Below are 15,127 nucleotides of genomic sequence, written 5' to 3' on the forward strand. Positions count from 1 at the left end.
TGTCCGAGTCACGTAAGTCCAAATTGATACGGTTCTGGGGCTAGAAAAGACAGAAACGCTAGCGAAATGCACTGCAGTCGGGGCAGCAAATACATGCTAGCCATGTGCACACAAATACATATCTCGCCTGTTCGGCGAGTTGTGCATTTAAGCACATAGCGAGCGATAAAGTTCGCGAAAAACCTGAGGACGCATTGCATAACGTGTCGCCAATCCCAGGAATTCCCTTGCGAAACATGTTCTCAACGGGTTCTCTCATTTGGATTCCAGCTGTGTGCCCCGAGGGAGGAAGATTGTTTGGCTTGGCCCAGCGAAGGCAAGCAGTAACCAGCGAAGCGCACGCAAAGCAGTAAAGAAAATAGAAAGTTCTGCGCCAGCTCTTGGGGATCTGATGGGAATCGGGATCTCGGAGCGGCGCTGGCAGTGTTCCGTGATGCGTACCTCTCTTCTAGTTGCTCCTCCGACGGCGGCTGCTCATATCCGCGGCACAATGCACTTTCAAACAAAGGAGGGGCCACACTGGCCGTTAGAAGTATGCCACCAACACAAACGCGTCGCGCATGCGCCTCATGCACCGTGCAACAAGTTTTCGATTTCGGTTTCTAATAGCCAACGGCTAATGATTAGTGGCGAGTGCAGATCGGAGATCGGAGATCGGAGATCGCGCGAATGATGAAATTCGCGAGTGCGGCTGATTCGATTTTGGATTTGATTCGCATTCGATTTCCTACCTCTCGTCAGCTGCGATGCCTGTTGTTTATTCACTGTACTATAACGCGCCTTCCGTTCACACGTCCGATTTGAGCACCGCTTCGCAGACAACTGATACGTTTATAAAATTTTTATAGAAAGGTTTTAACCGCTCGCCAGCACACCAACTCGCCGTCTTGGCCTCTATGTGTATGCGTGTGCCATTTGAGCCAAGATCGGGGCTTCGCTCCCGCTCTCCATTCGCCTGCGTGCTCCGCGCAGTTTATAGCTCTTAAAACCTGACCAAGAAGTCCAACAGGTGATAGAAGAGCACGTCGCCGCTCTTTGGCCACAGGTGTCGTGCTCTTACGGCGCTCTTCGATTCCGCCGCAGCTTACGACTTATGGCTAAGACGACTGCAATTAGTCACACGGTGCGTTGATTGCAAAGATCAAATCAAGTTGAAAACAATTAATCGCGGGTTACTGACAAAATGTCAGCCTGTATTAATTTGTTTACAGAACCGAAATAACTCGGAGCTGTCACGTCACTGGGGAGCATATTATGCGCTCCTAAATGCCACCGTCTCGGATGGATTCTTGCGAACGCCATTGAACCCGTCATCGCTAGGGAACACTCAGCCGATGAATACTAATGTTGTTGTATAGAGGGATTGGGAATAAAATAATAAAATGTGTATAACATATATCGACCAAGAATTAATTGAGGCATTGACTAATACAGTCTTGCCGCGCAGTCAATCCGTGTAAAACTGTTGGGAGTTTCGACGGATTTGATACTCTTATTACCGCAAAGCATCATCCACCATCTGATAACAGCTGGTCGAACAGCTGTGGCTCATCGAAAACATAAGCAAAGATGGTTAAAGTTGACTTCTGCGGAAGTAAATTAATAGTTTACCAACTATGTTGGCTCTTGTACAACAGAAAAACCTCAGGTTGTGGCAGTTTATTGGTTTATTGACACTAACTTAGTATGGATTAAATGGCGACGGATTTGAGATTCTTGAATGATTTTTTCTCTACAAAAAAGCAATTGTATGACTGGGTGATACGGACTCTCAAATTCTATTAAAAATAAAGTCTTAATATATTCCAGAAAACACCGGCGATGTTTTTGATTTGTTCCTAGCCATCTTTGATTACGTTTTGTAGTAAATGTTCAAATTTTTACTGAAACATACCCATTAAATTTGAATAGAGTTCGAATTGAGAAAGGAACGGCAAAACTTGATGGACCATCAGTTTAACGAATGATGGAGGCAGATGAATCTCTGTATAACAATCTGAGGTGAGTGCCAGGGCGATCAGTTTTCTCAGTGACATGGCATATAGCCAAGCTAGTTTAAATAGCGTTCTCGTTTTAATTCTTTAAGTCTAATTTCACAAGAAACAGATCACTAAAATGGTAGCAAAATGGTACAGGAATTCCTTTCTTGAACAAAATTGTATACATTTTTTAAAGTCATAAAAAATACCAAGATTTCAGGATTAATGAATAATAAAGAAAAACTATATGGTTATGTAAGTTTTCATAACATGTTCGAGTACATTTATATTATATTATATGATGTATTTCAATATATTTCCATCTATTCTGAGATATGAAAATTTTTTGTAATTTCAGAATTTCAAAAATAAATTAATGCAAATCAGATGACTAGATCACATATAGGAGTCAAGTGTCCTCATTGTACTGAATATATTTTATTCAGATCTTTAAACAGTGCATCCCAAATCCCTATATCCCAATACTCATCCCTATACTCACAAGAATTTTTCTGCTAAAATCTCTAAAAGTCAAGCTTAAAAGACGCAAATATCGATCTTAGTTGACTAGACCATTATTACTATTTGGACAAATAGAAGGGCACAAAGGTTGGCCCGTCTGAGGTAATCTTACCGGCATTAAATATTTACACAATGGAATTTTCTTAAAAATATAAACTATTTGATTAATAGGGAGATAAAGCATGCTAAGTATTTAAAAAAGTAAAATAAATTGCGGACTTTTTATATCTAATATCCATGAAGTACAAGAGTGTATAAACTTGGACCAAACCGAGGAGCTAAGAGATGAACTATAATATTATAGATATGCCAAGTAGTTTTATTTTACACTGCAAAATGGACAAAACAAAAAAAAAAAACATGAATTTTTCAAAAAAGAAATCTAAAGTTGAGCCAAATATTTATCGCATTTAAAAAATGTTTTCAAAAAATATATAACTGTAACGACAAGAATCAAAAATGTTAATGTTCCCCTCTACCTGGGCAGCCTTATTGAGAATTGATGCATTAATTAAGTGCACACATATGTTACCTAATGTTCGCTTCCTGTTCAATTTTGGGACACTTCAAAATTATTCGAAATCAACGAATTCACCGTTAATTGATCGGATGCTTCAGTGAAACATTGGAACTAATTTGGCTCGTCAACTGCCGATCGACCTTCCCGGCGAGCATTGCCCGTGTCTTCTCGAGCATTTGTTGCGGCTGCTGCTGCTGTTGCTACTGTCAAATATTTAAAACAATTGCCTTCTATCGAGCATAATTGAGTGTTTAGCCGTCATATACACGTCACATAAATCGAAAAAGAAACGCTGAATGAAATGAAATCGGTATTTCATGCATATAGGGAAGAAATTGGCATGGAACATGCATATGGCCCAGTACAACAATTGCCTCCTGCTCAACGACGGAGTTCAATGACATTTTCTGTTGTCATGTTCAATAACAATTGCAACCAGCTATAGTAAAAAACAATGAGCCAAATAATGGATGTGTGGAAACGTGAATTAACGAACGTGGAGAGGTTCAAAAATAATTAATTCGCGCTGCTTATAGTCAGATTCTAATCTGGGGGCACTGACGAGAAATTGAGTGTGGTTTTTGGTTATCCTCGTTAAGAGTAATGTGAAATGTGCCAGACCATATCAAGACCCAATAGATCCGATTTGTGTATGAGAAGCCATTATCTTTTGATACTCAAAACTCAATATGCAAACAGTGAATTAGTGCCACTGACATTGAAATTTGCCAAAAGCGAAAATCAAAACTCACGCGCTAATAAATTTCGCTGCGACAATTCCGAGCCAACAACAAACAGGAGGGGAAACACAGCGGATCGGATCTGATGCGAGCTGAGCGGCGTTGCGTCAGGTGTCGCCTTCCGCGTCGGAAGATGGAGCTCATCAAATACAAAACAAACAATCGGATGGCAGAAAATCCGAGCTGGCAGGGGGCGGGCACACACAGTATCATCAAATCAACAAAATCACAATTGTTTTCTTATTTACTATAAATTTTAATTTCGATTTCAATTTCAGTCTGTGCTGCTGCGTAAGTTTTGCATTTTAAACGCGACGCCTATCGACTGCTAAACGCTCGAATCAAACTCAAATCAATTCATGTCTTTTTGCGAGTTTGTTGATTTCGATGCGATTCTTTTGTGCGAGTGATTTACGAGCGGAGCTCAAAACGAATAAATGGGTTTAATGGATTTCGGGGTTTCTGGGTGGCTCTGGCCTGGACATACTACCCAGCTCTGCGCCAAGAATTATGAAATGTGCTGGTAAAATTCCACGTTCCAGGGGTCAATGAGCTGGGAGTACTTCCGATTGGATGCGAATGCTCCTCCCCATGTCTCGTTGGGGTGACTTGGCTCCGGTGGCGCATTGGCAGTCAGGAGGGCAGGTGCGATATCAAAGCATACTATTAGCGATTTATATAGTCGGGTAATGGCCAATTTACGGAATTTACGGCTAAAACGCTTAGCACATTTGCAAATAGTTCGCCTCATTCGTATTTTCCCATCAACGGAAGTAAAACAAGTTGAGCAAGATGAGTGCAAAAACGCCAGGCCAAAACATCTGTCCAGGTATTTCCCCCAAAACAATTCATCCGAAAACCTCCAGCCAATTCTCTGTAACCACTTAGCAGTCATCGCAGCCCATTGACGTCACATCAACTCTGCCACTGTCCCTTGCACTGGCCTCTGCGCTCCACAACTTCTCTCTGACCCACATTCCATGCGGCGAGAGATGCTCCGGACGAGATTGTCCGGCGCCAGTCAATAGACGCCCAGCCATACTGCAATATCGCTTAAAAATACAGGAGATTTCATCAATTCGAAACTCCATAAATATGCATTTATGCATGGGAAAGTTTTCTTCGGTCGCGTGGCTATGCGGAAGTGATTAAGTGCGATTGGACAATATGCAATCCTAAATGCCATGGTGGCTTAATACTGTTGTCTATCGGCCTATCCTCTATTTTATGATCGCATTTATCAATGGTAAGACAACATTTTAGTATCGATTTAGTACCCTAATATCGGTGGGCAAAAGCATTTTATTATAATTTAAAGTAATGTAGTAATGGAGATATATCCGACCCAGAAGATTATATTACATCTTTATAACCAGATGAACTGATAACCAGACTTTAGCCCTTAAGGTTCGCTCTTATTATGACAATTATGATGATAACCTTATTTAAAAGCAACTGATTTTTAGTTTAAACACTCACTTTACACTTAAAGAATCCAAATAAAAATAAATGCAACTGGCAATGGGGGGATTGACTCAGCTTAAATTGTTGAAATGACCCAACAGAAATCGAAAACCGACGGACAGAGAAAAAAAAAGGCTTCTGAGAAAAATTAAAATCGTTGAGTACGGATCCTTAAGGCAAGAAAGAAGAAAGCACAGTTAAATGATCGCCCATATTTATCGCATTGCTAATAAATAAAAAAGAATTGAAAGAGAGCTGATTACAACTGAGAGCTCGGCTCTTACCGGTAAATGCGGATTTATGCATATGGTTAAGAGTCCAAGGCAGCAGACAGCCATTGCCCCTAATTGGGTTAAAATAATATCAGCGTTTGTGGGAGGGGTTAAGACTTAAACCTGGTCCTGTGCCAGTTGGGATGGCCTTGAGAGGGAAATCTGGCTGTGGCCTATGGAAGCCCAGGCCCTCGGAAAACGATACATGAAATGCAACTTTGTATACAATACTTCAGACTTGGCCAGAGAAAACAATCTGATCGGAAGGTACTTAAGCATTTTACATTAACAGTTAACTTATAAAAGATAAATATAATAAATATCATCAGCGCTATTTATTTCTTTCGTCCGATTGACAGGTTTCTCCTACGCCGAAATTCATTTCGACTCCCTCCTAATTTATAAAGAAGCCTCTGTGAAATGCATTTCTCCGGCATATCGCTTTGACTGTAATATGGATAATTAAGGTTGTTTTTAAACAAACAAGCATTGTAAATAAATATAAGTAGACTGCGATTGTAATCGAAGATATTGTACACAAATCAAATGCAAGTTGATGAGGAAATGGAGTACAGATCGGTATAAATTAAATGGTTTTCGTTAAGTACTATGCACATGCGAAACACTAAAATATAAGCCGCATTAATAGGCTTCTCTGATAGTTCAAATAAACCCTAAGAGTAATGGGCAGTAAAAAATTCCCGTAATATCAAATCATTTAAGTGTCAAGTCCCAAAATAAAATATATGTTCCTAGTTTTACGAAAACCCTTTAAGCTTTGATTGATACCTACATTCATCTTATTCAGACACCGGTAGGTATCGTAGGTTTAAATATAACTCTGAGCAACTTCAATGCGAAACTCTAAATGCAAGTCAACGAACCAACCAGCCATAGTGCATGCTCGTGACATAGTTATTAAAACAAAAGAAATTCAATAATAGCCATTTTTCAATTACAAAGGCTGCGGAGAAAGGCAAAGCATTTGTTCTTCGTATGAGCATATTTTTGTGAGGATTCATGCAACATAACTCATGAAATCTACATTGCTATAGAAACATAACAATGAGCTTCTCGTGTAGTCAATTCCCAATGAGGCCAATCAAAAAAAAATAGGATAAAGTAAATAAGGGCGTGGTTATGAGCCAAGCTTTAGTTTTACCTGAACAAAATAAGTATGTTTATATATATATATTCTTATTCTCTAAAGTATTAGCAAATATTATTATATGTATTATATTTATATCCCTGTCGGGTATTATGATTTTAATCAGAAGTTTGCAACCCATTAATGGAATTATTTTTGACCCCATAATGTAAATGTATCCTTGATCAACATCAACAGCCGAGTCAATCTAGCCATGTCAATCTGTCAGTTCAGACAGGTTAGATGAAATTTCAACAAAACCAAATTAGTATATAAAATGTTAGTTTTTCTCTTCATTTGACCAAATTGAATCGATTTTTATTAATCCAATCAAGAGCTTCAGAGTATAAAAACCTCTGCGTGTCAGGGTCAGCTTCTTTTTTTTTATATATAATTAAAAGACGGTGGTTGGAATTAAATTTTCATTTTTCAAGTTTAACATTGAAATAGTCTTCTGCAATTAAAATATGAAGTCGTCAAAGTATATTTACTTCTAAGACATCCTAAAAGTATGCCATACAAAACGTTTCCAAGCTCAATAGATTTGACATCGGTTTGACGCGCTTTACATTTTATATTTTACATCGAATTATGTAGAATGTAGTTCTTATTGGAGAACTAACAGAAGAAAACCGATTTTTACAAATTTATGAATCACTATTATAAGGCGGTTCTTTCCCTAGATTAAGTTCTTATTAATAACTTACCTTAGTATAATTTTCATATTCTGCCTCAATACATAGCTAAAATAAAAATATTGCTACCTTTTGGGATATCTGCCTTTGACATAGAAACATAGAATTATATTCTCCACCAATTCATTTGTTACTCAATTGAGAGTAACTTCGATATCATCCAATCAAATAACATGGTAATAATTTGGAATAGATTAAATTTATATAAACACTTTTTAACGAAATAAGGTAAAGGTCACAATTGCATCTTCAACTCCGAAAGTCTTCAATTTTGTAAGGAATAATGAACTGCAAATTTATTATTAATTAGCTTTTACTTCGCCACCCTGCTTCAATAATTCAATTTAATTACGTGGATTAAAATATAACTATGAAATTCATTTTTTTTTTGTTTTTCATTAAAAAAAAAAAAATCGGTGTTTTGAAGTTTGAATAACAGAAATTGTACTTACGGTTCTGCTTCGATAGACTTCAATTTGGCAACATAGTTGGATGGTATGTAGCCTTCCGACCGAGTCTTCTTGCTGCGGGCCAGCCACCAGTCACCCTGTCGGTAGAATTAAACATTAATTTGGTTTTTTATATAAGATTAATTCTGATTTTTGGAACACTCCTAAAGTAGAGATAACTTACTGCTATAACCTACATACAGAAGCATGTATAAACAAAATGTGTAACACTTTGAATACCGGTATACTTGGTATCTAAATAGTACAAGGGTATTATAGATTATTGCCAGCTGAGAAAAAATGTAATAGTCAGAGGAAAGCTCCTCCGATCCCATAAAGATTATATATTCTTGATCCGCCGAGTCGATTTATCAATGTAATTTAAGTAATTGAACCGGATTGATCGTTGACATTTTCATAGCAACATTTCTCTTTAGTTGGGTGTTGCGCAACATTTACCTTACAATAATTGCCTTTCCTCCGCCTTGTTTAATTTAAGATTTACATAAATTTTAACATAATTAGACAAGAGAATTAGCTATGCTCATTTTCCTTTAATTTGAAATCTTCCCTTATATTTCTTTGACTTTGGGTTCAGCTTTACTCAAAAGTCCGAATAGAATTTTCAAAATCGGATTAGTTAAGGGTGCAATGGAAATAAAAGTGCCAAATATATATAAAAAGAAAAACGGTAAAATATCGTAGATCCAAATTAAAAACAAGTTATAATTATTTGTAATTTAATTTTTGTTTAATGTTATCATTTATTAAACGCTTTTATCTCAGCTAATAAGATATTTTTTTATTTTACTTAATAATGCAAAAAAAAAAACATGTATTTATATACTCCATGGAATTTCGAAAGACTTTTAAGCTATAAGAAAAGTATATTAAATAAATACTGCCGGTAGTTTATTTTATTGGGTGGATCCTTTCGCAAGATACTTTTTCGATTATAAGGTGTTGGATGGCAATGTTGTTTTGCAGGAAAAAAAGATGAGGGGATAATGCAGATGTATATATTTTAAAAGGTATTATTATTTTTTTATTTGGTGTATATTGTCTAGCTTCGTGCATTTTCAATATCCACTACATTCATAAAAAAGAAACGAATATTAAATTTAACTTTATTAACTCGCTCGAGTTGTTTCTGATTTTCATTTAGTTTTTAGCTTTCCAAGTTGTCCAACAGCATTAATATGTGAAGTAGGAGGCAAAGTTATACGGAAGCTAATATTACTATAGTAATGCCTTTGTAGTGCTGTTATCTCCCTGATAAGCATAGAGTGCCTCCATTACGGTAAGGTCAATGAACAGTCATTTTAAGGTTTATTGTTAATTTGGTAGGCTGGGATTTTTGTTTCATCGTTGAGCTCCATGCTGGTACTTCATCTGCCATATCTGTCCAATTACCCGTTCGTTGATCTGCTCTCCATAAGTGCATTTCATAACCCCGTGTTTATGATGAAAATAAATATCTATAAGAAATACTGTGCGTTTCTTTAGTTAAAAGAATATGATTCTTTGTAGTGTCTATATAGTGTAGTGCAATACGTTTCTACGCAAAGTAGTTTTTAAGCTATCTTACTGTTTGGTTGTAGGAAATATGTAATGTACATGAGCCATAACGGTCAGTATCAAATCGATTTCCATGAACCCTAAAGTACAACTTGGCTATGGGCAAACATTTTGGCTATCTATGTAGTTCAGTCTGAATTAATTTTAAAGGAATGTAAGTCAAGTAAGCCCTTGAATGCTTTCCAGTTACAACGTAGAGGTAGGGCTTAATCCCCACAGGGAGGAGTGCAGTATGTAATAATGAGGAAACGCCGTCAACGCTGGAACACCCATTAAGCATTTTTTCATACAATTTGGATTTCTATGCATGGTATACGGCTCAAGTTTGCGCAGAGAGAAACGAGAGAGACGAAGAAAAAGCGTCTACAAAAGGAAGTCGGGTAGCGTTTTCATGTGTACAGAAAACATTTATTTTGTAGTTGCTTGGCGAGTCGAAAGTCTTGCGGTTGTGAGTGTCGTACCTTAATTAAACGCTGCTGCGATCGCCACAATCGTCGGCAACCGGAAACGCCAGCCGTGAAACTGCTACTCCGTCTGTACTAGTGATGGCTAGTTGCTGCAGTCCCAAACTGCCAAATGATGCACCTTTAATTGTATCTCTGCATTAAAAAAGCCTGTCGGGTGCACTACGCATCCCCGTGCAATTGAGTCTGTTCCCGATTCTGATTGCGAGTGCGGGGAGTGCGCAATAGTTGGCCAGATGCCAGGGACCGACGTCATGCTCTTAGCGCCGTCGAAATCTGCCTGCCTGCGTGTGTAAGGTGGTCATGGCTATGTTGACATAGTCTTTAAATATGCACGAGATAAATATTTCCCCCCAAGAAGTGAGGTGATTGCGCCCCCACCGGCACTTATGTCACAACAGAATCTGTTAGGATGGGCTGGTGACCTCAGACGGCTAATCATAGAATACGTTTAGCAATCCAAACTATTTTCTATCCGTAATTAGTTGTATTGTATACAAGATGTTTGAAGGTAACTGCACCATGATCATCGTTGGCAAGGGGTAAGAGTGTCCATAGCAATCGATATCAGAAAACGTGATGGATTTCGCTATCTCGTGGAGAATATGTGACACAGCGTACATTTTTGCATAAATGATAGCAAGTGCTTACTTATTTATGATCAAGAGCACACAAATATCAGCAGGAAACTAGTAAGAAAGGTATACAAATCCAAACCAAAACCAAAATGTCTAAATAGCTCCTTTATGTGCTTTGAACTTTCCATTCTATTTTTTATATTCAGTGCTTATAGTCTGATGCTTCACAAAATTTTGAGCATAGCAAATATCGTTTGCGTTCTAGTTGCAAACTAATGCATGCATTTTGCAGTTGAAAAACATCGGTTACAGTTAAGGAAGATTTGACTCCTATATAAATAATCTATATATTGAACCCAGGCTCATCTATTTTTGACCCACATTTGTATGTCTTTTTTTTAACTGGTTTGACTGGGAAGAATCTTTTTCTAGCGAAAAAAATGTCACTGAATAGAGCCCATTACAAAATACTATAGCCGGCAGGCAAGACACGTACTGACGGCTTTGTTCAACACAACAATCACACACAATCGCATAACGCATATACATTCTTGATTAGCATTACCAACCAAGTTTATTAAAGGTAAACCAGGCTGCCAATTTAAGGCTATATAAATTAAAATATATTCCTTTCATTCAGGCTAATACCTTTGCTTAGATAGAAATAATAAAAAAATGCTTAAAGCAATATATTTTCATCTAAAATATGGCATATATGATATATTCTCGACTCAACTCTATAAACTAGAAGAGCATGGTAAAATTTTGAATATTTCGAAAGTTGTAGCATGCTAGCGCCATATGAGCAATCAACAGTTTTAAACGATGAGGGATTTTTTTTAAACCGTGTTATATTGATTAATGTGAAAAAATGTCAGATTAAGCATAAAAACAACATACTGAAAAAGTGAAGTAAAATGTTTTGTGAAAAACTTGAACCCCGAAACATTTCAGGAGACTTCCGTTGCAAATGTTGAAACTTCTTAAAACAACAAGTACAAAAAGAGATAAGAACAATTAGTACCACAATTAGTAGGAAGTATATCCCCTCCTAGAAGAATATTAGAAACTAAACTAAGTCTCTTTTAATTATAAGTTCATCCCATGCAATATAGAATATTAGTTTTCTATAACTCCCAAGTTAATAATTAAATTTTAATTCAACTACCAGAGTACGTTCTGTTGAATTCAAAATCAAGACTTCATTTGAGTAAGCTCTTGATCTGGGCATAAAAAAAGTAACTTCGTTAAACCTAAAACCGTGTCCCATACTCCCGGAATGCGAATTATGACGTATATGAACAGGAAATGACCAAGTCAAACGGCGAATTGCATTTGCTGCTGATATTAAGGTTTAGCTTCCCCACAACTGCATTTATGTAAGCTCAGTTGTTGGTGACATTGAAATAAAGTTTGCTTCAGAAAATATTTTAAAATATGGCTGAGCAGTGTGGAGCCAGAGAGTGGTGGAGGTGTGTGGAGAAGCCATGGTACACACTTGTGCCCTGGCATTGGAATTTATGCGATACAAACCCGTGCAGCATAGTGTACTATATATACAACTGATTAGTCGGGAAAGCTTTCCAATTCAATGCGCTACAGCTCAAACTAATCTCGTGCACGATACCACATTGTACCGGCTGCTTCTGAAGTTGGATGAATTGAACAACTTAATTACACGCAATTTGTTTAAATTAAGTTTGCTGGACCGTGAGATACTGTGTACATTTAGACAAGGGATAAATCCAATATCCATAGGACTTAAGGTGGACATTTTTCATGGCTCTCAGTTCCGATGACTTTAATTGAGTAAAAAAAAGGAATGCGGCGAAATTAAGAAGGAGCATTGAAAATTGATTTGTTTTAATAACTTTTTTTATATAGTTGTGCGTTTTTTTTTTAAATCTATATAAAAATTCAAGGACCACAAAAAAGTTATAAACAATTGTGTGTTTGTTTGTTCTTAGTCTATGAAATCTATTTCTTTATGAGACAGTCAGGCTATGACTAAATTGACACAGTTAAACTATGAAGCTGAGCTTAGCCTAAGCTAGCGAATGTGAAAACTTGATTATAATGTTCTAATTCGTACGACACAGACAGAAGTCATATTATCGAAGATTGACATTTACATTTACATTACTTACAAAAATTATATTTTAATTTAAAATGTATAATTGTAATTGTTCTTTCTAGACAATTGTTTAAGGTATATTTTTTTTTGGAAATTTTGCAGGTTGTTTTTGAATCTGATATGAATATAAGTAATGTATATAGAAATAATTTGCTTGTTCATTTTGTATTCGCTCTAGTAATATTCATGGTACTCTCAGCATAAAAGTAAACAAATTAGCCAAAATTAACTAAGAATGGAATTGGAGTTGCAAGGATCCCCTTCGATCAAGGTGCTGGTGATTGATGATAGTGCTGAAGGAGAAACAAATAATGTGACTTGTTTACATTATTACATCAAATCGTATGTGCAGCATACACATTATCTATTTTGAGTACACGTATTCCATAGGATAAACATAGCAAATGCCATCTCATCTGACCCGAATTATATACATATTACTTACTGCAAAAGAATAAAGGAAAATGAATAGGCGAAGATCGACCTTAAGTTGAAATAACAGCTCTGAGGCTATCATCAGATTTTAATGAAATATTCATATTATTTCCCCACAAGTATATATGTTTTGTATCTGTACATTTTAGGAATCCGATCCGGGTTAACAAAATAAAGATTGCTTTGTTGTAGCACGTGTAAATTATATGCTAGCTTATTCCATGTCTGAGTTATGGGAAATTTGACAATTTATTATTAAATTTATTTTGAATGAAACTTAAAAAAGAGATGATTGTCAGTTGAAGACTTAAACGTGTTTACTGCAACACGTTCTTTCAATTCACCCGGCACATTAGAGCAAACTACGACCATCACCGTTATCAAATGCTTTGCACATTTTATCAGTCCATTCCTCAAATTCCCACTCACTCGTACACCCAGTCCGCTCACACTGACGCACGCTTGACTCACCTGTGTGTCATTCAGAATCTCCAGGTGCTCTCCCTTGCGGAAGCTCAGGTCCTCGTCGGTGCGGGCGTCGTAGTCGTAGAGGGCGACAAATATTTTGGCGTTGGCGCTGGCCGTGTCGCTCTCCGGGATCTGCGGCACGGGGCGGATCTGCTCTGGTGGCTGGCCGGCATGCGGTGGCATGGGGATCTGCGGCACGCCCACGCCCACGCCTATGGTAGTCGGCTCATCTAACTTTGTGCGGTCCGCGGGATCCTTGCCGGGCTCGCCTTTCTGTGTAGTCAGGCAGTTGCCCATAGTTGCTCGACGGAGGTCAAGTCGGAGTAGCTACTGTAGTTGGCGCAGCGGCTGCCGCTGTGTGCGAGCTTAGTTCGTGGTAAATGCAATGAATGGACGCAAACTTGCAGCGGTGGCGATTACGTTTACGGTTACTTTCACTGCGCCCGTGCACCGCACTTGGTTTGTTTATAGTTTATATTTTCGCTGCGAGATCAACGCTGGGTGTTGGCACTTCTCGTCGCTCTCTCTTTTTCTCTTCTCTCTCGATCTTCTATCTCCCCGCTCCGCTTCTCTTTGTCCACCGTGCAATGTTGTGACTGGACTCCCTCCCTTCCAATTTGTGCAATTGCTGTCCGATTATCACTCAACTCTGTGCTTCACTGTGCGCCTTAACTAAATTATATGCAGGCGTGTGTGTGTGCGTGCGTGATTTTTTTTTTACTTTTATCTACATTCACCCGTTTAGGTGGATGTTACTGTGTGGGTGTGTGTGATGCTGTAGCTGTTGGCCACCAATTCAGTATGCACGGTGAAGTGGAGGGAGGCCGCGAAAACGGATCGAAATCGGTGATTAATAGGAGGAACACGCGCGTGCACTATTATTTAGCTAGGTTGGCATTCGCGTTTACATTTTTAACTCAGTTATTGGCCTCTTTTTTATCGCGTTGCAAAGAGCGTATAGCTATGGGTGACAGTTCCTACACATCGATATATTTGCTACGCGACGTGATATCGATATTTTGTTCAAAAATATCGATATATTTTCTAACAAATTATCGATACATGTTCATAAATAATTTTGTTAATTGAAAAATGTTGGGCGCAGTAATAATAATAGGATAATATAATACAATATAATGTACACTATGTCGAATTTTCTAACGTTCGCACGAAGGTGTTTCCATTAAAGCCTGTTACTAACATAAGATAAAACAGCTTGAAAAATTTGGGCAGCGAAATGGCTCAGTCCGTATGCAGTGTGAACAAAGAAATGGAAGAAAAGCTGCACAAATGATCACACTGATAACTGAAGCCAGTTGTTTTCTGTAAACAAACTTTATAAAATGAAATTCAAAGAAATTCGAATGGAATGGACTTTCTTCTTCTTCCTTTTTTCCTTGTTCTTATTTATCCGTAGTTTTATTTATTACTAGCTGTTAAGTCATTCCTCTTGGCTAATAGCGTATTTCGTTTGAGATTTATCTGCTTTCCGCCATCCGTTGAACGGATGGTGCATAGGATTTTATTGTTCAAAACTGTCTCATTTCGTTTTCCATCCGTTATCCATCCGAATTTGATGGACTTGTTCAGCCGATACTAAGGCGACAGTTTTTTGGTGCAACTCTGAATTCTTCTTCTTGTCAGATGAAATTTGACCATTCATCTCGGCATTGCAAACGAAG

General features: G+C 37.7%; 1 protein-coding gene across 8 annotated transcripts in view; it reads right to left on the reverse strand.

Moving 5' to 3' along the window:
• Src42A (Tyrosine-protein kinase Src42A) overlaps positions 1–14,436 on the reverse strand; it is a 33,478-nt gene extending 19,042 nt beyond the window's left edge. For 4 of the 8 annotated variants that reach the window (XM_020959289.2, XM_020959287.2, XM_086833049.1 and 1 more), the window contains exon 1: positions 442–833. Coding sequence is in view for 2 of the 8 variants with exons in the window: in XM_020959290.2 (XP_020814949.1) it covers positions 7,792–7,886; positions 13,449–13,742 (389 nt within the window). In the remaining 6 variants the exon portion in view is untranslated. Of the gene's footprint in view, positions 1–441; positions 834–7,791; positions 7,887–13,448 lie in introns of those variants that run through there. The other 4 variants (XM_020959290.2, XM_086833051.1, XM_086833050.1 and 1 more) reach the window with 2 other exon arrangements.
• Between the last annotated feature and the right edge of the window lie 691 nt (positions 14,437–15,127).

Source organism: Drosophila serrata, unplaced genomic scaffold, assembly GCF_035046125.1.
Source record: "Drosophila serrata isolate PLE 108 unplaced genomic scaffold, ASM3504612v1 contig_267, whole genome shotgun sequence".
Taxonomy (NCBI): domain Eukaryota; kingdom Metazoa; phylum Arthropoda; class Insecta; order Diptera; family Drosophilidae; genus Drosophila; species Drosophila serrata.